The sequence below is a fragment of the Vulpes vulpes genome, chromosome 16 (assembly GCF_048418805.1).
Source record: "Vulpes vulpes isolate BD-2025 chromosome 16, VulVul3, whole genome shotgun sequence".
NCBI classification, from domain to species: Eukaryota; Metazoa; Chordata; class Mammalia; order Carnivora; family Canidae; genus Vulpes; species Vulpes vulpes.
The window spans coordinates 81985563-82007873 of NC_132795.1; the positions used below are offsets into that span (position 1 = coordinate 81985563).

Sequence of the window (22311 nt, forward strand, 5' to 3'; positions counted from 1 at the left end):
CTTAAAGTTAAATGGGACCATGTGACCAATTCTGGACAAAAATGTGCACCAAATTTTGGATGAAAGCATTTAGCAGCAGGTGCTACATCCTACAGCTTTCTTGTTCCCATTGCATGATAAACATGGGAACCCATAAGATGAATCTTTCATCAGTGTGAAACAGTGAGTTCTTAGCAAGTACATATTAGGCAGATAGCATAAGTTAGGAATAAAGCTTTGTTGTTTTAAGTCACTAAACTTTGATCATTGTTTTAACTTGCAACATATTTATCTTCTGAATTATATGGGTTTTACTCAGTGTTTTAAAAATGTGTCACAAAACTCAAAACTAGAAAGTGTTTCTTACTTACTAATCCTTCCTTTTTCCTTTATATTTATGTTATTCTTCATAATTCTGTATCCTCATTTATTCAGTTAATCCTTCAATAAATGGTTACTGTGTGCCTACTTCACCTGCTTATTATGTTCCTCAAAAAGAAAGGCATGTTAGCAGGAAAATGTGTGGTCAATATTCAAAACATTCTATTAACTGTAGGAAATAAACTTCAGGTAAATTCAAAAATTTGTGTGTTTATTCCAACTTTATATCTATCTTATGTGCATCTTTTATATGGAATCATACCCTGCCTCATTTCTCCTGTCTTCTCTAGTTATAATAATAATAATAAAGAAGTTTGATATTTTTATTTCCAAACACTGGACACATAGAGTTTTTACAAACTTTTACAGGAATTGAAAAAAAGAATTTATTTTAATCTACATAAAAATTTTTGTTATACAGTTTTTTTTGTTGTTGTTATATCAGGGCACCTGGGTGGCTCAGTCAGTTAAGCATCCTATTTTTGATTTTGGCTCAGGTCATGATTTTAGGGTCATGAGATTGAATTCCGCATCCAGTTCCATGCATGGAGTCTGCTTAAGATTCTCTCTCTCCCTCTGCTCTTCCTACCCCCTCAATAAACAAACAAACAAACATCAGTGTTTAATGTTGTTAATGTTTTTTTTTTACCAAAACATTTAATTAACAAAAAATATTACAATAGCAGAGAAAATAATAATAATAACAATAAAGAGAAATTAGAAGAAGTGGGAGTCAGGGTAGAAAAAAATGCAAACGCCTTGGTTCCTAGGAGACCAACACTCCGGCTGAGCTGGACTTAGCCCCAGCCCCTTCTGAGTTCTCCTTGGCTGCTGGCTTCTCATCTCCCCCCATGAGACGAATGTGTGCTTTTCCCGGAATTCATTTAATTCTCTTCCTTTTGCCTGAAGCTGCTGTGTAAGGGTCTCAATGATCTTCTGTATCTGCTCCTTGTTGTTCTCCAGGGCAGGCAGCACCTCTTTGACAGTCCGCTCCACCAGCACGCCCCCAACCATTCGGTAGCACCTGCGGGCCTCATCGACCTCCTTCAAGGTGTCAATAACCAGGCTGTGCTCATTCAACTCCATCTCCAGCTCAGCTGCTTTGGATGCCAGACCCCACTGCTCCTGCCGAGGATGGTTGAAGCCAGCGATAACCTGCTCTGCCGACACTGCTCCTTTCCCCACGCCGCTGCCTCTGCTCTGTTGTAATAGCAAGATAATAACAAGTCAGTAAAATGGAAGTGGCAAATAATGGAGAATCCTCAGTTTTCCAACTAAGCTTAACCATGCTGATATAATGCTCACCTTGGAACAAATTAATGTTAACATGAAAACCAAGAAATATTTGGCTAAGCCTGAAAACAAATAATACATATTTGTTTAAGATTACTAAGGTCAGTAGGATGGACATCACCAGCAAAATAAACGTTTTCTAATTATAACCAGTTCTGAGTTATGCCTTATTCTGAGTTATAACAGAGTTAAAACATTTAATTCTAAAAGATTTCATGAAAAACTTAAAATTTGATATATATACTCCTAAATGTGTTATCAGTGATAGATTGATACATCTGTCCTGGATGCTAAAATTCATTCAACTTAATGATTTTGTTTAAAAATATTTAATGTCGATGGGAATGTTAGAGTTAAGATACATTTGAGTACGTTGGTCTAATTTTGTGGTCATTTTCTACAATAAGAAATTTATTTATTTTAGTATTTCCATTGTTTTCTGTAAAGTATATGCCAATATACCTAGATAACTAATATATAGAAGCAAACATAAGCATATATGGTCTAGTATTAGAAGGAAAGTTCTGCTTAAAATTATAAAAGCTGAATACAGTTTTTTAAAAGATTTCTTTTTGACTAGCTAAATGTAAATTTGTACTTAATTGGTGCCTTGAATAAAACTAGTATGCAGTGACACTAGCACTATGAATTTGTCAGCATTTTCTCATTAACCCTATTTTTTAAATGACACTTTAATGCTTTTACTTTAAAAAAAATAATATTTAAATCACTTTGGATACATTTAAACCGACCTAAAAATATCCTTAGTGATTTCATAGTATCAAACAAGCCAGGAAGACAATATTCTCTCTTGAGAAGAACACAGGTCAAAGAGTTTAAAGATAATTTTCAGGGATCCCTGGGTGGCGCAGCGGTTTGGCGCCTGCCTTTGGCCCAGGGCGTGATCCTGGAGACCCGGGATCGAGTCCCACGTCGGGCTCCCGGTGCATGGAGCCTGCTTCTCCCTCTGCCTGTGTCTCTGCCTCTCTCTATCTCTCTGTGACTATCATAAATAAATAAAAAATTAAAAAAAAAAAAAGATAATTTTCAGTAACTTGAAATATCAGAGTATTAGCTAATTGTGTCAGTAACACAAATACACATAGGTCCTTGTAGGTGCATACACAAACACAGACAGCCTACCACTCCATCTGAACTTATACACACATATGAAGATGTGCAGTGAAGGTCACATAGAGGACAGAAGGCAGCAGAGGATATCTCCTACATCCAGAGTTGAAGGACTTTTGTCAAATTCTAAGGATAGATAACTGACAAACCAGTTACACTTCCTTCTAAAGACTGTTTACTTTTAAGTAATCTCTATATCCGATGTGGGGCTCAAACTTAAAACCCCAAGATGAAAAGTTGCATACTCCACTGACTAGGCCAGCCAGGCATCCCTGCTCACAATTCTCTGTAAACTGTCATTTGTTAATTTACAAAATAAGAAATTGAACCAGAAGATTTTGTTGCTTCCTTTCAAACCAGGTACTCTCTGACAACCCAATATTTTCAACTTTTGCCTTTTTAAATTTCTGGACACCTCCAATAATAGGTAAAATGAAATATGCCAATATGTCAATTCTTAAAATTAATGGTTGTCTTCCACTTGCAAATAGAATGGACTAGTTTATTGTATATGATTGCTCCTGTAAAGAAAAACTAGATAAAATAACAAAAAGGTACATAAAATAGTAAAAATTTGTGTTTAGATAAATTAGAGCAGTTTTAAGCAAAAAAACATTAAAGGTTAAAGATTTTGAAGAAGGAGCTAAATATTTCTCCTTCTTCAAATTTATGATCTGAAACCATATATTTTTCGTGTAGACTTTCAATAAGAATCTTGACTTCACTTGGGCCAGAGGACCACTGCTATAGGACACAGAAACTTTTGTTGGTCTTATAAACTAGAGTAGGGGATAGTATTTTCTTTTTCTGCTGAGAGCCAGAGAGTAAATATTTTTGACTTTGCCATTATACAGTCTTTATGATAAATATTTAATTCAGTCATTGTAGCAAATGTAGCCCTAGATAGTAAATAAATGAATGGGTCTAGCTGTTTTCCAATAAAACATTATGGACATTGACATTTTAATCTTGTACAATTTTACATTTCATAAAATGTTCTTTTGATAGCTTCTAGGCTAGAGAAAAAGTCAATAGGCTGGATTAGGCCCATGGGCTAATTTGCTGACTTCTGGGCTCCAGAAATAACTTTAGACCCTTGAATGGCTTCAAATGTACTGTCAATTTCCCCTTCAAGACACTAGCCAAATCTGAATTTCAGGGGAGTGGGAGGCACAGTTTTAGTTGTAACATTCTGGAAAGCAGAGAAGAGTTTTCACTAGCATCCTGGTGGTGATGAGATAGAGTCTAGATATCTCAGCGAAGTAGAGATATCTACTAAATTCTAAATTGGAAACTTTGGAATGTATGTCTAAGAACTGGAGTGAGAGCCTTCCTACACCTGAAACACTGTCTCCAGTTGCTCCAGTTGACTCCATACAAATTAGAATTAAACTGATGTGCTTGACATTCTGACGACCGAGAAAAGGAAGTCTGCATAATATAGGGCCTCTACGTTATTATACAACATGACTAGAAAAGAAAAAAAAATACAAAACTAGAAATCAAGAAGAAAATACTGAGAATTATCACATGATACCTAAAGATCCACCTGTAAATAAGTAGTTAATGGACTTAACCAATACGAACATTGAAATAATTATCATTAAAATATTAAAGAGATGAGAAATTGGAGAATTGCACAAGGAAAAATTAAATGAATCTTCTCAGTTAGATTTTTGTATAGATTATGCAGATCTTATAAAATACTGCATACACGCACACACAATCTGGACTACTGTTGTAAGTTGGGCTTGATTTCTTTCTTCAATATTTAAAATAATTTTGTGGTCAAACAATCTTCTTTCTGAAGAGTATTTTAATAATAGAATATGGGGCAGCCTGTGTGACTCAGTGGTTTAGCGCCGCCTTCAGCCCAGGGCCTGATCCTGGAAACCTGGGATCGAGTCCCACATCGGGCTCCCTGCTTGGAGCCTGCTTCTCCCTCTGCCTGTGTCTCTGCCTCTCTCTCTCTCTCTCTCTTTGTCTTTCTCTGTGTCTCTCATGAATAAATAAATAACATCTTTAAAAAAGAATAATATAATAGAATGTATTCGGTGCTCTTTTAAATAGATGTAAGACTATTAATATTTCTTGTTGTATCAATCTTGAAGTATACTTCTCAAGGACTTTTTTCTCAAAAATTGTCAAATATATTGATGTAAAGTATTAAAATATATTATAATTTCCATTTTCGTGTGTGTAGAGTCTGAGGTAATATTGCTTTATTTCTATATTATTTACTTGTAAATTTTTTTATTTTTTCCTTTATGTCTTGCTAGCATTTTAAAAGGTCATTCATATTTTCAAAGAACCAACTCTTCTGCTAATCTGTTCCTATGAATTTTTTCTCTGTAAGTGCTCTTATCTTTGTTATTTTCTTCTATTTCTTTTCTTTGGTTTGCTATATATTTCTGAGTTTCTTTTTTTTTCTGACCATCTTGATAGAAGCTTAGATCATAGATTTTCAGTCTTAGTTCTTTTCTAAAATATGTATTTAAGGCTATAAATTCCCCATTATGCATTGTTTTTGCTATTTCACGTAAATGTTTATATGCTCTGTCTTCATTATCTGTTTAAAATATTTTTTAATTTCTATTGTGATTTTTAATTTGACCCATGGGTTATTTGAGAGTATGTTGCTTAATTCCTAACAGTTGGAGACTTTCTAATTATCTTTTTTGTTAGTTCCTTTGGTCAGGGAATTCCTAAATATTATTTCATCTATTAAATTTGCTTAGATATACTTTATGATCCAAGATATATGGAAAATATATTTTTAATGTACTTATAAAATAAATGTATTTTGTCTTTGCTAAATAGATTCTACATACATTTTTATTTGTGCTTTTTATATTTTTTCTCTCCTTACTGCATTTATTTGCTTGTACAAGATTTATGAGATATACAATTCAATATCTCCCAATTGATTATAGATAATGACTATTATTTTCATTTCACTTATTTATTTCAAAGATAATATTCTATATTAAATTGCCAGAGGCATACATGTTTATAATCATCATATCTACCTGGTAGATTGACCTTTTGATGATTATGAAATGTCCATCTTTATCTCTAGTGATTCTGACATAAATATCTACATTGTTTGATATTAGTATAGCCAACCAATTGTCTTTTGATTTTTTCATAGTATATTTTGTTATTTTATTTTCAAATATGCAACATATTCATATGAAAGTCCATGTCCAAGAAGTAGCACATATTTTACCCAGTTTACAATCATAATCTATTAATGAATACTTAATATTTTAGAGAATATATGATAACCTATATATCTGAATTTATATCTAGTGTATTACACTGTATTACAAACTGTATTACAGTTTTTTCTTTTCTAATCTTTCTTTCAGATTAATTAATGTTATTCCATTTTTCTTCTTACTAGCTTTAGATGAATTCAACATTCATTGAGTAGTTAAATCCTTTAAAATTTTACTTAAATATATATCTTGACTTAATATAATCATACACAATTTATTAATTTTAAAATGTCTTTCAAAATAATGAAACTTAGAACACCTTATTCCAGTTACTTCTTACACAATTTGCATTAAGATTGTTATATTACATATTTTTATCATTTTTAACATTTTTATCAAAATAAACATTTTAATTGTTGTGTTTATATTATCTTTATTTACTTTTACTCATATATCTATTCTAACCAGTGGTTTTCATTTTTTCCTATGTCTATAATTATTTTCCTTTCGTTTGAAGAAATTCCTTCTGTGTATATCTGCTAGTGAAGATCTTTTGCTGATGCAAGTCTCAGAATTGCATTTCTTTGTTTTGGTCTAAGTAAGTTTTTATTTCACCAAATTTCATAAGGATATTTTTCTCAGCATAAAGTTCTAAGTTGGCAATTATTTTGTGTTATTTCTCCAGGGGTTTACTCAATTGTTTTCTGACCTTTATAATTTTTGGTTGTCAATCTTTTGATTATTTTTGGAGAGTAGTAGTGCGTCTTTTTCTTAGGAGGGTATTGAGTATATATTTGATTTTTGTTTTGTTTTGCTTTCAGAAGTTTTGCTACCCCATGCTTACCTGCAGTGCCTTTCATTTGCTTATGGATGAGGTCTCTTTTTAAATCTGTGAGCTGATATATTTATTTAGTCAACATTATTTTCTCAAATGTTGATGCAACACATCTTTCTTCTCTTCTTTTTCAAACCGCAATTGCATCTGTATGAGGCTGTTTTACTTGAGTCCACGTATTTCTAGTAGACTTTTATATATTTTCAACTTCTTTTTCCTTATTTTGATTCAATCTATTCAATTAATATGTCAATTATCAATCATTTCAATTTGTCATTGACCTGTCTCTCTGGTTACTCTGTCTTTTGCTTTGTGTCAACTACATTTTCTTAATTTCATAAATTGTATTTTTTGGTTCTATAGTCTTTGTTTTATACAGATTCAAGCTTTCTGGTATAATTATTATTTTCTAAACCTTTTCATTCTACATTTGTTGCATATTAATTCTTATCTAACTCCACTATTGGTGTAAGTACGTTTTTATTGATTTATTTATCTTGGTTTGGGGTGCTATGATATTATCTCTTGGTACTTAAGTAACTTTTACGGCATAATAGATACTGTATATAAACACTGCAAAGCTTTAGATGTGGTATTTGTTTTCAGTATTTAGAAAAGATTGATATTTCTTTAAAAAACATATTTAAAAAAAAAGAAACACCCTGAGAAATGAGGCCTGTTGTAAACTTTTAAATCTGTATTTAACTTTACAAAACCATGAAAAGGTAAGTTGAAAATCTCAGTATTGATAACCATCAGGACTTTTCCAGGACCTTTATAAGTATTTGTGTTGCAGAAATGTAGGAAAAAGGAGGACCGGAATCTGGAAATTAATCCTATTATTGGCCTATGAGTCACGTTAGATTGTTACATGGTTCGATCTGGGTTTGAATATGTAAAGATAGATGTGGTAACTAATTTATTTGATAAGTTATCCCATTTGTCTTTTAATATACCATAGTATGATATGAGGATCCATGTTTCAGTACTGAATATTCATTTTATTTGCAGCAATAATCAAAATGGAAATTTTGATTTAAAAGACACAAAGTCTAAACATCAGATAAATAGAATTCCACCCATTAAATGTAAGCTGATGATTAGAGAAATTCCTAAATGCAAGGGAAAAAAATATAACTCACATCTGAATGAAAAACCTGGAAATAACTGAATTGTTTGGGAAAGAAATTGCTAGTAACCTACCATATCTTGTATAGCCTTGTTTCTAGTATTATACAATGAGCAATGAGCAGAATGAATATGTTCTACCTTTGGGCTGAGGGAATGGAGATCCCATACAAAATTCTCTGCCATATCAAATGCATAGGCCACAGATGTGTAATTGTTTAGCAGTATGGTGATGGCACCCCAGAAGTTTGGATATTTGACTGTGTAAGTATAGAGAACAGTTATGCTAGAAAATCAATTAGATATGCAGCAGATTCCTGATATAGGAATGAAGACTTGATTGGTACTAGTTCACTGAAATTTCAGATTGGTAGGTTACTACTGGACAAATTAACCCATCCTAAATAACATAAAAAATTAAAAATGCCTTTGGGACTCAAGCACTCATGTGATAGTGGAAGTAATAGTATGTAGGCACCTTTTTGGAAATCAGATACCGGACTAACATTACAAGACTAATTTCACATTTCACCTACACTTATTGACTGTTTCTGTTCTTCTTCATTCTACATTAATACAGATAAAGTCAGAAGTCTTGCACTAGGTAGTTTTCATTTTTTTTCTTTTCTTTTTTTTAGGAGATAGGTTATATTTATTGAAGAGAGCTTCCAGAAGATTCTTTGGTAAATACCTTACCAGTGATTGAAAGATCATATTGAATTGTTAGTTTTTGATTCTAGGCAAAAATTTTAGTCATCTCTCTTTTGTGGGACTTGCTCTTGTGATAAGTAATTATATACATGATATTGATTTCCAACACACAAATTAGTACAATAGTTATCCTTCCTAACTATAGGTTAGAATCACATGCGGAGTTTCACAAATACTACTGTCCATTCCCCAAGTTTCTAATGTAATTTTTCTGGGTTAGAGTCAAGATAAGATTTTAAAAGTTCCCTAGGTGATTCTAATATTGGCCAAAATGGCTACCATAGATGATAAAAACAGAATGCATTGTGACGGTATTATTACCAGAACCTTTCACTGTCTTTGGCTTTTTCCAGAAAACTTTCTATAATATGTAGGGTCCTTCACAAGCATTACATCACCATTCCATATATAGTCTGATTAGGAAAGATACAGCCCATGCTGAAACGTAAGAATATAATCCAATACAGTTGAAACAAAGGACATTGAGACTGATGCCAAGAGCAGTTTAAGACACTATCCTGAATTAGGCGGCTATATTACTCTCTGACTTTAACTTCAGTTTGATGAATCAAACATTTGTTGAGGGCTACATATACCCCATCCTATGCTTAGTGTTGCAACTTCAAAAATAAGATTTAAGATTAAGTTTTAACTCTTAAGGTAAACAGAGCCTGTTGCAAAAACAAAGGAAAGCAAAAAATCTTATCAATATAATGTAGTGCTTTGGCCTTCTGCTCAAAGCAGAAGATTTAGTAAGATCACAAGATACAAAATCAATATACAGAAATTTGTTGCATTTCCATATACTAATAAAGAAATATCAGAAAGAGAAATTAAGAAAGCAATCCTACTTACAATTACACCTAAATGATAAAATACCTAGGAATAAACTTAACCAAGGAGGTGAAGGATTTGTACTCTTAAAACTATAAGACATTGATGAAAGACATTGAAGCAAATAGAACAAGCAGAAAGATATTCCATGCTCATCGATTGGAAGAACAAATCTTAATAAAATGTACACATTACCCAAAGCAATCTACAGATTTAATGCAATCTCTATCAAAATACCAACAGCATTTTTCACAAAACTAGAACAAAAAAAACCCTAAAATTTGTGTGGAACCATAAAGACCCCAAATAACTAAAGCAATCTTGAAAAGGAAAAACAAAACTGGAGGTATCACAATCTCAGATTTCAAGATATACTACAGATGTGCTGTAATCAAAACAATATGGTACTGGCACAAAAATAGGCACAGAAATCAATGGAATGGAATACAGAGCCCAGAAATAAACCCACAATTATGTGGTCAAATAATCTTTGACAAAGGAGGCAAGAATACATAATGGGCACATTACAATCCCTTCAACAAATGGTATTGGAAAAACTAGAAAACTTCATGCAAAAGGATGAAACTGGGCCACTTGTTTACACTACACACAAAAATCAACTCAAAATGGTTAAAAGACCTAAATGTGACACCTGAAACCATAGCAATCCTAGAAGAATCCACAGGCAATAATTTCTTTGACCTTAGCCATAGCAACATTTTTCTGGATATGTCTCTTGAGGTGACGAAAACAAAAGCAAAAATAAATTATTGGCTACTTAAAAAAAAAAAAAAAACTTCTGCACAGCAAAGGAAACAATCAACAAAAGTAAAAGACAACCTACTGAATAGGAGAAGGTATTTACAAATGATATATTCCATAATGGGTCTGTATCCAAAATATATAAAGTATTTTTGAAAAATTTATTTGGGGGGGAGGGGCAGAAGGAGAGGCAGAGACACAATGTCAAGAGATTCTGCACTGAGCATGAAGCCTGCCATGGGGCTTGATCTCACAACCCTCAGATCATGACCTGAGTGAAAACCAAGAGTTGAACGCTCAACCTACTGAGTTACCCAGGGCCTCCCAAAATATATGTTATTTTTATAACAACACCAAGAAAAAAAAATCAGTTCAAAAATAGGCAAAAGACATGAACAGACATTTGTATTTCTCCAAAGAAATACAGATGGCCAACAGACACATAAAAAGATGCTCAGCATCAAGGGAAATGCATATCAACACTATGAGATATCACTTCACACCTGTCAGAATGACTAAAATAAAAAAAAAAAAACCTCAAGAATCGAGAGTTGGTGAGGATGTAGAGAAAAGGAATCCTTGTGCATTGATGGTGGGATTGCAAACTGGTGCAGCCACCGTGAAATACAGTATGAAGTTTCCTCAAGAAACAAAACAAAACAAAAAAAATAGAATTTTAATATGATCCAATAGTTTCACTATGAGTATTTACACAAAGAATGTGAAAACACTGATTTGAAAATACATATGTACCTCAGTGTTTATTGGGCTTTATTTACAATAGCTGAATTAGGGAAGCACCCTAAGCATCCGTCAGTAGATGAATGGATAAAGAAGATGCAGGGATATATATACACACACATACCACATATGATTGAAATCATACGGCATTTTCTTTCTCTGAATGACTTATTCCACTTAGCAAAATACTCTAGTTCCGTCCATGCTATGGCAAATGGCAAAACTTCATTCATTTTATGGCTAAGTAATATTCCATATATATATAATGTTCCATTATACATATAATTTTATCACTTTGAATTAATATTTTTGTATTGTTTGGGTAAATAGCAATATGATTGCTGGGTTGTAGGGTAGGTAGTTCTATTTTTAACTTGTTGAGGAATCTCCATATTGATAAACTGACTTAAAAATAGAGAACAAGCTGATGGTTACTAGAAGCGAGGTGAATAAGGGGATGGGTGAAATAGATGAAAGGAGATTAGAGTACACTTACCATAAGTACTAGTGATATATAGAATTGTTGAATCACTGTATTGTATACCTGAAACTAATATAACACTGTATGTTAATTATGCTGGAATTATTTTTTTTTAAGTGTGATCACTTATATGGCCCCATAATTGCCTACAAGACTGAGATCCCATCACAAAGGTATGTTTATTATGTCGATGTATTTGTGTAAGTATGTGCGCTTGTGTGCATCTGTGTGTGTGCATACGGTAGGTAGTGAAAAAAGAAAATAATGTTATTACAGAAAATGACTTTTTAAAATTAGACAAATTTGACATGTAACATTGTGTAATTTGAAAGCATATAGCATATTACTTTGATACATTTATATATTATAATATCCCAATGTAGTGATGTTTATCACATTCCATAATTATATACAATATTATAATCTCTATTTATTATACCATGCATTAGATCTGTATGGTTTATTTATTCCTCCTTATAAGTTTGTGCCTTTAAATATCACCACTCTTATCCAGGCCCCATCCCTTGATAACCACCATTTTACTCTGTTTTTCTTACAGATTTAACTTTTTTAGAGTCCACATATAAGTGGCACCATACAGTACCTGTTTTAGTCTGACTTATCTTGCTTAGTGTAATTTGCTGAAAGTTTATACATGTTGTCATAAATGAGACGATATCTTCCTGCCTCATTGCTAAAAAGTATTTCATTTTCTATATGTAGCACATCTTTTTTATTCATTCATTTTTAAAGTATTTTTTAAGATTTACTTATTTATTCATGATAGACACAGAGAGAGAGAGAGAGAGAGAGAGAGGCAGAGACACAGGCAAAGGGAGAAGCAGGCCCCATGCAGGGAGCCCGATGTGGGACTCAATCCTGGGTCTCCAGGATCACGCCCTGGGCCAAAGGCAGGCGCTAAACCACTGAGCCACCCAGGGATCCCTATTCATTCATTTTTTGAGGGACATTTAGGTGTCCCTAAATAACCATTCACAATGGTTATTGTGAATAATGCTGCAACAAACATGGGAATACATATATCTCATTAAAATCCTGCTTTCACTTATTTTGAGTTTATACCCAGAAGTGGTTTGTATGGTAGGTCTTATTTTTAATTTTTTGAGGAATATCCATATTATTTACCACAAGGGTTAGCCAATTTGCATTATTCTCACCAGCAATGCATACCCTTTTCACCACATCCTCACCAGCACCTGTTATCTCTTGTCTTCTTGATGTTAGCCATTTTGACAGATGTGAAGTATTATCTCATCATGGTTTTAATTTGTATTTCCCTGATGATTAGGAAAAGTGAACATCTTTTCATGTGTTTCTTTGCCATTTTGATGTCCTCTTAGGAGAAACATCCATTTAATTCTCATTTTTTAATCAGATGTTCTGTTTTCTGTTATTGAGCTGACCTAGGTTTTTTAAAATATATTTTGGATAATAAACTCTTATCTGATAGATGGTTGGCAAGAATTTTCTTCCATTCTGTAGGTTGTCTTTTCATTTTGTTAATAGTGTCTTTTGCTATGCAGAAGCTTTACATTTGATGCAGTTCCATTTGTTGATTTTGCTGTTATTGCTGTTTATCCTTTGGCATCATGCCCAAAACCTTATTTCTACGACCAGTATTGATGAGCTTCTTTTCTATGTTTTCTTTTAGGAACTTTATAGTACCAAGTCTTAGGTATAGGTCCTTGATCTATTTAATTTTTTTTTTAATTTTTATGGGTTGTATACAATAGGGGTACAATTTCAGTGTTTCCATGTGCTTCTCCAGTTATCCCAGCACCATATACTGAGGAGACTATCCTTTACCCCTGGGTGTTCTTGGCTCCCTTATCAGATAGTTGACCATATATGCTGTGGTTTAATTCTGGGCTATTTAGTTCCATTGATTGATATGCCTATTTTTAGCCAGTACCACATTGTTTCAATTACTAAAATTTTGTAGTATATTCGAAATCCAGAAGTGTAAAAATCTCTGGCTTTGTTCTTTTTCTCAGGATTGTTGTGATTATTTGGGCTTTTTGTGGTTCTATAGAAACGTTAAATTATTTCTTATATTTCTACAAAAATACCTTTAGTATTTTGATGGGGATTGCATTTAATTGGTTGGTGGCTTTGAATATTGTGGACATTTTAACCCCCAGAAGAGTTGTCAAGTGGTGCTTGAGTGGCTCAGTTGGCTAAGTGTCCTACTATTGACCTCAGGTCAGGTCTTGATCTTGTGACTCCAAGCTCTGCATTGAGGGACAGGGACATGCCTCATATGAAGCCTATTAAAAAAAAAAAGTTGTCAATTCTTACTTTCCTCTTAGCATTTTATTTCTCCTCTCTTGCATCTCCTATCAGCATATTATCAATTTCATTTTTTGTAAATATAACAAATACAGAAAAAGTTGAAAAAGTATAATTGTTAATGTAAAACGTGTGTATGAGTTTTAATATAGAATTTTTTAGAGAATATATTTAGAGGATAAGAAGAAATATTTCAGTTTTGAAAAAAAACAAACTGGAGTTAAGCAAGGGAAACATGTTTATTAAAGTATCAGCTTTATACAAATAAGATTCACCAAGTAATACCACTTATCTATTTTAGATAATATTTTTTTCAAGTCAAAATTTTCAAAATGGTGATGATCGCATTCTTAACATGAATAGAACACTCATAATGCAAACCTGAATGTTCAGCTTGTCTTCCTTTCCTATTCCAAAGCTTCCTTTTTTTTTTATCACACTCAAATTAATGAACAATAGCGTAGACTAAACCAAGAAGTGAGCTCTAAAGAACTTAAATTTATGAGTTCGCATAATGACTATAATTGCTGAATGAATGTATTCACTTCTTTGTTCATTTTTTTCCCTAAATGAAAGTGAAAAATTAGCATGTAAAGAATCTTTCTGAGAAGTAGACAGAGAAAGGATTTCTTTTTTTCTGTTTTAGATATGCCCATCAAGTGACTTCTTCCATAGAGGCTCCAGCTGAACTGCCTGTTTTCCAGTAGGTCAAAATTCTCTCTAAAGGCCACGTTTGACAGTGTGACTGCTAATGCCAAGCCAAGACATAAAAATTGGCAGAGCTTTCTCAACTTCTTGTAGACTGATGACCTTTTTCAAACCCCATACAAAATAGGATGTATTGATAAAAGCATTTGGAGATTGCTCAGATAACATATGTTTTGAGGCATTAACTTGCTTTATACGATAAGCAAAGAAACATTTTATAGATTTTGCACATATGCTGTGTTCAATGTGAGAGTGAAGTTTATAATAAAATCTGAAAAACTAAATTAAAATAATTTCAGTATGGCATTGCTATTCATTTACTTTTTAAACAAACAGGTTAAAACCATTTTTATTTGACTTTAGTTTACCTTAAAGGCTTCCACTAGAAGGCTTAAAACAAAGGATTCTTGTCTACAAATATATGAGGTATACAAAGCACTTAAAAAAAAATGAAATGTCATTTTGTCTATAAAATTTTATTTCCATTTAGCAAGGTCAATATGTGTGGATACACCTTAGAATCAGTGAGGTATGCTAAGGCAAACTTTAGGAAATATAGTCACTTAAATCTTATCTAATACAAATCCAACATTTTGTATAAATTCAACGAAACATAAAAAGCAAAGCACTTCTCCAGCATCAATCATGTGGTTACATGTGGTATGTGTGTGTGTGTGTACATATGTGCGTATATAATTTATCTTTTTTATTGTTTTATGTGACCTAAATGGACACAAGCAGTAAAAAGTGGTATTTGAATCATGGTGACTGAAAGAAAGGTGTCTAAGCCTTTTTTGAGGAAAGGATCTTAGTTTCTCTCTTTATAATGTGTCCTTCATCTCTGGCTAATTTTTGAGTTTTCCTTCATCTTTGCTTTTCAGTAACTAAAGTATTTTTCTAGGCATGCTCTCTTTGTATTCATCCTACTTGAGTTTCATAAAAGTTTGTAAATCTCTAAATTGCAAATATTTTTCATCAAATTTGAGAAAAATTTTATCCATAAGTCCCTCAGATATTCTTCTGCTCCAATGTATATTCCTCTTTTTCTAAGATGCCAATAACGAACGCTTTACTGCCTAATAATGTTCTACCTCTCATTGTGGCTCTGTTCATTTATTTTTGTCTATTTTCTTTGTTATTCATTTAATTTTTATTGATCTGTTTTCCAGGCCACTGACATTTTACTCTGATGTCTCCAATCTCATGTTAAGCTCATCAAGTAAATTTTTCAATTCACGTATTTTATAATTCAGTTCTTAAATTTCAATTTGCTTCTTTTAAAAATAGTTTTCATTTCTCTGCTGAGATTCCCCATATGTTCACTCAATATGACTATCCTTTTGTTAAGTCCATGAACATATTTATAATACATGTTTTACATTCCTGTCTGTTGATTTCAACATCTGGGTAACTTTGACATCTGCTTCTATTGGCTCTTCCCCCACCCCCTTTTTTTATTGTAGATTGCATTTTCTTGCTTTATATATGTGTTTGAGTTTATGCTCCAGCTTGTTGATGATACACTATATAGTTAGTTATAAACCATAGCTTAATGTTAATCAATGTTGATTTTTCCTGATAAGCAGTTAAATTTGGGGGAGCCTTTTTGATCATTCAGATTTGATTTTATTCTTTATTATGGTGGATCTATTTTAGTTTTGCTTTTAACCTTAGAATTTAGATTTATATTTATACTAGAGGTTAGCAAACTAAAGCCAGGAGATAAAATCCAGTGGCTTGTATTTGTCTACGCTAATTTTTTTTTTTTTTTTTAGTTTTATTTATGAGAGACACAGTGAGAGGCAGAAACCTAGGCAGAGGGAGAAGCGGGCTCACTCTGGGGAGCCCAATGTGGTACTCAAACCCAGGACCCAGGGATCACGCCCTGAGCCGAAGGCAGATACTCAACCAGACACCCAGGTACCCCCGCACTAAAAAATTTTTACATTGATGAAGATTTGTTAAAAAAAAACAAGATGAAATATGTGACAAAAATATTTACCAAAAAAAAATTTACCATATTTACCTTTATAGTCATTGTTTGCCAAACCTTGTTCTGGGGCATAGTCCCTGTTCTTTCTCCAAAATCCTGGTCTTCCATTCCTCGTCTTATCTGAATGCCTGAGAGGCTCAGCAAGATTTCTCCAGGTACTACACTGGAACTCTAAGGTTTCACAAAACACATGACCTCTGGTATCTGTCTTCTCTCAGCCCCATAGTGACTACTCTCTGCTGGGCTTTTATGGAGTCTTATCCAGTATATCTGCAGACAAGTTCTCTGCAAAAAAAATCTGCTGTTGAACCCCATGTACAGATTCTAAGTCCACCCCTCCACCACTCCTCACCCTCCTGTGTAGACTTCTCTTCTTGACCCTTACACTTTGGAGCTATGCCAACTACAATGTCTGTCTTTTCAAGCTTATCAACACAGCCACTCTGATGGTGCTCCACCAGCTTGCACTGCACTAAGGAAAGTGCTTCTTGTCAGATTTACTAGCTGAACACAAGACATAGCTTGATATAACCTGTTTGCCAACAACTGGAAGCACTTTACAGAACTCATCCAATTTACAGCTGTACATAGTAGGGAAGCAAGTCTGGTACCAGTTGCTCTATTATTATGGCCAACAAAAGACATTCTCCCCATGTTTTATGTAACCTCTCTCTTATCCCACTCTCTCTGGTTCACTGCTTTTTTAAAAAGGGAACACTTTTACTTTTTTTTTTTTTTTTTACATGAAACATCAAACTCAGTTTCATGTAAGTCAGAGACTTTTTAAAAAATTTCTCTTTTCTCTACATGAAACACATTCCCTCTCATCTTCATGGGACTCCCACTTCTTACATCCCAGCTCAAATATCAGTATGTTAAAGGCCTTCCCCAACCACTGTACCAGAATTGCTTGATTACCTCCCTCATCTCCACCTGGTTCTAGTCTGTTATATCAACTTCGTATTATCTTCATGGTACATGTCAGTAGCTGATATTATTCTTCTACCTACTAATCTTGTTTATTGTCTGCTCCTTCCAGCATGGGAAACTAGCCTTCCTTTAATCAAGGTCTTTGTCAACCTTGTTACTAATAAATTCTCAGTGTCTAAAACACTACCTGAAAGGTAATAATTGAAAGAAGAACAATAATAAGATCTACCATTTATATGATGCTTATTACCTGCCAAGCGAGACACTGTAGGCACTTTTGCATGTAGCAACTTACTCAGTTCTCACAAAGACTTTGAATAGGGACAACTATTTCCTCTATTTTAAATATAAAGGAATTGAGACAGAATGTTAAGGAAATTTGCTCAGAGTCATAAGCTGGAAATGAGAAAGTTAAAATTCAATTCTAGAAACATGATAGACACCTAGAAGTATTTGCTTAATAAATGAATCTCCAAATGATTTTACTAGGTAATTATATGTATGCGATTATCTCTTTTGCATAAAAATTAAAAATAGATATGTATATTTACTTTCTCTTTTTTACTTCTTTTGCAAGTAATTACAGAAAATGGTAACACTGGTAAACTTTGGGAAGACAAACTGGGGATAAGAGGTGATGTAGATAAACTTCAGTATTATGTACTTTACAAATTTTCTTTGTGCAAGTACTAGATTATGGGTTATTTTTCACACTTCAAATTTCTCTGCATCAGTAAGGACCTCATGAAACTAATTTCTTATATTTCTATTACCCCCAACCAAAAGATGTATTAATTTCCCTCCTAACTAAAAAGGAATATAACAGACAATTAAAATGGTCAGTGAAAAGGAGAAGTGCCAAGACAGACGGATGCAACAGTAAGTGATTGGGAAAAATAATCGCTGCTCAAAAGCCAGACCATTTTCATCCCGTTGTATTTGTTCTATATAAAGCATTTTGCAAATGGCTGGTGACATATATCTGATGCTGGTTTCTAAATATAGCTATATTGCCAAGGTATCTTAGAAATATTCATTAGAGGGCAGCACGGGTGGCTAAGAGGTTTGGTGCCTGCCTTCAGCCTGGAGTGTGATCCTGGAGTCCCAGGATCGAGTCCCACATCGGGCTCCCTGCATGGAGCCTGCTTCTCCCTCTGCTTGTGTCTCTGCCTCTCTCTCTCCTTCTCTCTGTGTCTCTCATGAATAAATAAATAAAATCTTTTAAAAAGTAATAATGATTATATATGAAGAAAATATTCCTGAGTTATTCTCTAATGAATCTCTCTCTCTCCCTCTCTCTCTTTTCTTTAAGATTTTATTTATTTAATCATGACAGAGAGAGAGAGAGAGAGAGGCAGAGACACAGGCAGAGGGAGAAGCAGGCTCCATGCAGGGAGTCCGACGTGGGACTCGATCCCAGGTCTCCAGGATCAGGCCCTGGGCTGAAGGTGGCGCTAAACTGCTGAGCCACCCCGGCTGCCCTATTATTATTATTATTATTATTATTATTATTATTATTAATTTTTTATGATAGTCACAGAGAGAGAGAGAGAGAGAGGCAGAGACACAGGCAGAGGGAGAAGCAGGCTCCATGCACCAGGAGCCCGACGTGGGATTCGATCCCGGGTCTCCAGGATCGCGCCCTGGGCCAAAGGCAGGCGCCAAACTGCTGCACCACCCAGGGATCCCTGCCCTATTATTATTTTTTGATCAGAGGAGTTTTTGCTTCTAGATTAGGTCAACTGACTGCAGAGTAATGCCCCCGTCCAACCAGCAAGAAAAGCCAAAAACAAAACAAAAACAACACACACACACACACACACACACACACAAGCCCTCAGAAATCATTCCTTTGAAAGCTTCAAAGAGATCCTAAGGAACAGGAGGGTCAAGACTTCAGAGAGAGGATAAAACAGGAGAAATAAAGAGACTTCTGCAGCCAAGTTATCCCCAGGGTATTTCAAGGAAGAAGGCTACACCTCCTGATGTGTATGGCTACACCATACTTATGGATCAGAGGAATAGGAGCTAGGACATGAAGTTAGAGACCTTAAAGGCCTACTGTTCCCCTCAGGATATTTGCTAAATTCTAAAGTGGGTTAACGAAGGAAAAAAAAAATAGACAAAAATATCCAAATGAAAACATTTTGAAAAATAAACTTCACCTTTACAGAGTCTTAAATAACAACTCTTGCACAATCTCTATAAACTCTAATTTCATTTTATGTATTCCGAAGTTTAATAAAGCTTAAAACCTAATTAGTAGGCAACTGGAGCCAGATATTCATATAAATAGAGAGCATGATATCATTGTCCCTCTTCTGTTCATAAGTACAAAAGAAAAAATGTGTTGTTTGTGTCAATATAGGACCCGTCAGGAATACTCTGATTAACTTCTAGTAAGCCCAACCAGTGTTTTGACACCATTGCCTTAATTAATAGAGGACTACTGGTTAATTCTCATAAAATTATTTCCCATAATTCTCACTCTTCCAAGAGACCAATTCATACATTTCACTTAATACATCAAATTTCCAAAAAATGTGTTTTTAACTGCTCATAAATTTTAGAGAGTAGTGTATGAGATGAAATAGTTTTAACTATTGGAGGATTTTAGAAGACCTCTCTAAAGATTTAGTTTATTGGTTTTATTTTTTCTTTAGAGTTGGATTATAAAGACTTCAATTTTATTGAAAACTAAGGCTCTGGTTATTTTTTGTTCCTCTTGATTATTACTTAGCTTTTCAAAGTTTAATTTGCTTACTGTTTTCCTCTAATTTTTCTGATGTTATATTTTCCATAATTTTGTGTTTCCAGTGGGAGAGATTTAAATGTCAGAAATGTGGGAAGGTAAATGTTGGTTTTTGTATACATTTTCAATAAGTTACCACAACCTTAATGGCTTGAACATAAATTTATTACCTTAATTTTTGTAAGTTGTGCATCTAACACAGGTCTAATTGGGCTAAAATATAAGACAATATTCCTTTCTAAAGAGTCTCAGATTCATTTCTTTGCCTTTTCCAGCTTCATCCATATTCCTTGCCCCATAGCCTGTCAGCAAAACCAGCAATGTGGTATTTCTCCGGCCATTCTTCCATGGCCCGTTTTTTCTTATTTGACTCTCTGGCACTTATAAGGATCTTTGTAATTACACTGAACCTACCCATGTGATACAGGATTATCTGTCTAAGTTCAGTTAATTAGCAACCATATCTCATCTTCAAATTTAATTTCCCCTTGCCATACCAACTGTCATAATCATAAGTTCTGAGGGTTAGATTGTAGACACATTTGGGGGGTTGCCTACCACAGTTATTAATACTTGGACATATAAAATTAAAGCACACATGCTATTTGGAACATCCATATAAGGGTAGTAAAATTTGTAAAAACCAGAAGAATATAAAATTTGATCTTCCTAAGTTTGTGAAAAACTGGAGTGGCTAAAAAGAAAAACAACAACAACAACAACAACAAAAAAACATCCCTAGTAATACTTTTAACTTAGATATTTTATTTGCTTTATTTGGATTGTCCTGCTTCCTGAGTAAAGATCTATTGAAGCTGAAAAAAGGGTAATATCAAAGCTTGGAAAGGTAACTTGGGTGAAGTTTCCCTGCAGCTTTGATTATAGTCTTGAGGATTTAGTAAGTGTTTCTCTGTAATCAGGGGAAGGGAGAATATTCTGACTAAAGCCAACCATGGATGCAAAGCCAAACTGTCTAGAAAAATATATTTCATATGTTGGGAATCACAAATAGTTCATTATAACTAGATGTCAAGTTAAATATTAATGATCAACAGGACGTTTAGCTGGAAAGGTAGACAGGAGTTAAGCTGCCTTTACAACTGAGCTAAGTTGAATGAATTACGTTTAGTGTGTGGGATACCTTGATGGATATTAGTTGAAAGTGACTCTAAAATGGAGGTGTGGACATGATGATGATTGTTGGTTATAGGACTTGTGGTTGTATGGTTGAAAATGACACATCCAGATACAGTAACAATAAATAGAAACAATATGGAAAAGACTTGAGAAACTTAAGAATATACTCAAATGACTTCCTCATAGATCGTATATAAAGGATAAATGTGACAAGGATGTTCCCCCCAGTTTTTGGGACATCATGCTGCATTTCATCAGGATAGGAAGTAAGGGTAGGTATAGATTTGAAGGGAATATTATAATTAATTTTGGACACATTGAGTGTGCAATGTGCAAAGAGAGATGACCAAGAGAAGGATTCATGTATTGAGAATCTACAACTATGTAGGTGGTATTGGAATCTATAGGGATTGACTATAGAAAAAGAGTTCAGAGATGCTTTAAGATGAATGTATTACTTGTCATCATAAATGAGCTTCAAGGGGTCTGAATATCCTAAACTTATATAAAGAATTCTCTAAGCATGTGCATTATCGAGGGGCAAACCCATAACTTTCATGAAATTGCTAAAGGATCCAAGGACCTGAAACAGCTAAGAAGCTATATTACAGATTTATAAGGTGCTAGTAAGAACAGCACCAGGGGATACTTTATTTTAAAGGTAGTAGGAAAACAGATTATTTTTCCAGAATGTATAGCAAAGAAGGAAAGAAGAAAATTAAAATAACAATTGGGGAGATTCAATGTCTCAGAAGACTTAGTAGAATTTCGAGTTTTTTAGACTGAAGTGAACCGAGTAAGGGAAAGAGAGACTTGGGATTCTGGAGCTAGAGACAGATTCAGAAAAAGAATAAGATAGCATCAGGCCAGGAGAGGAATAAAGGACTAGCAAGCATATGGGAGAAGCATTAGCTTTGCATGAGAAGAGTTGTTCTTTTTAAGGAACTCAAAAAAGCAAGCAATGATGAGGGCACATGCACATTT

The 22311-nt window shown here is 33.9% G+C and overlaps 1 protein-coding gene across 1 annotated transcript; it reads right to left on the bottom strand.

Annotated features, from left to right (window-relative positions):
• Positions 1 to 1014: 1014 nt before the first annotated feature.
• On the bottom strand, positions 1015 to 16616 carry PFDN2 (prefoldin subunit 2). Its single transcript, XM_072741608.1, is given in 3 exon segments — positions 1015 to 1224; positions 1227 to 1560; positions 16542 to 16616. Coding segments are annotated over 3 exon segments (507 nt in total). The 3' UTR covers positions 1015 to 1126.
• Between the last annotated feature and the right edge of the window lie 5695 nt (positions 16617 to 22311).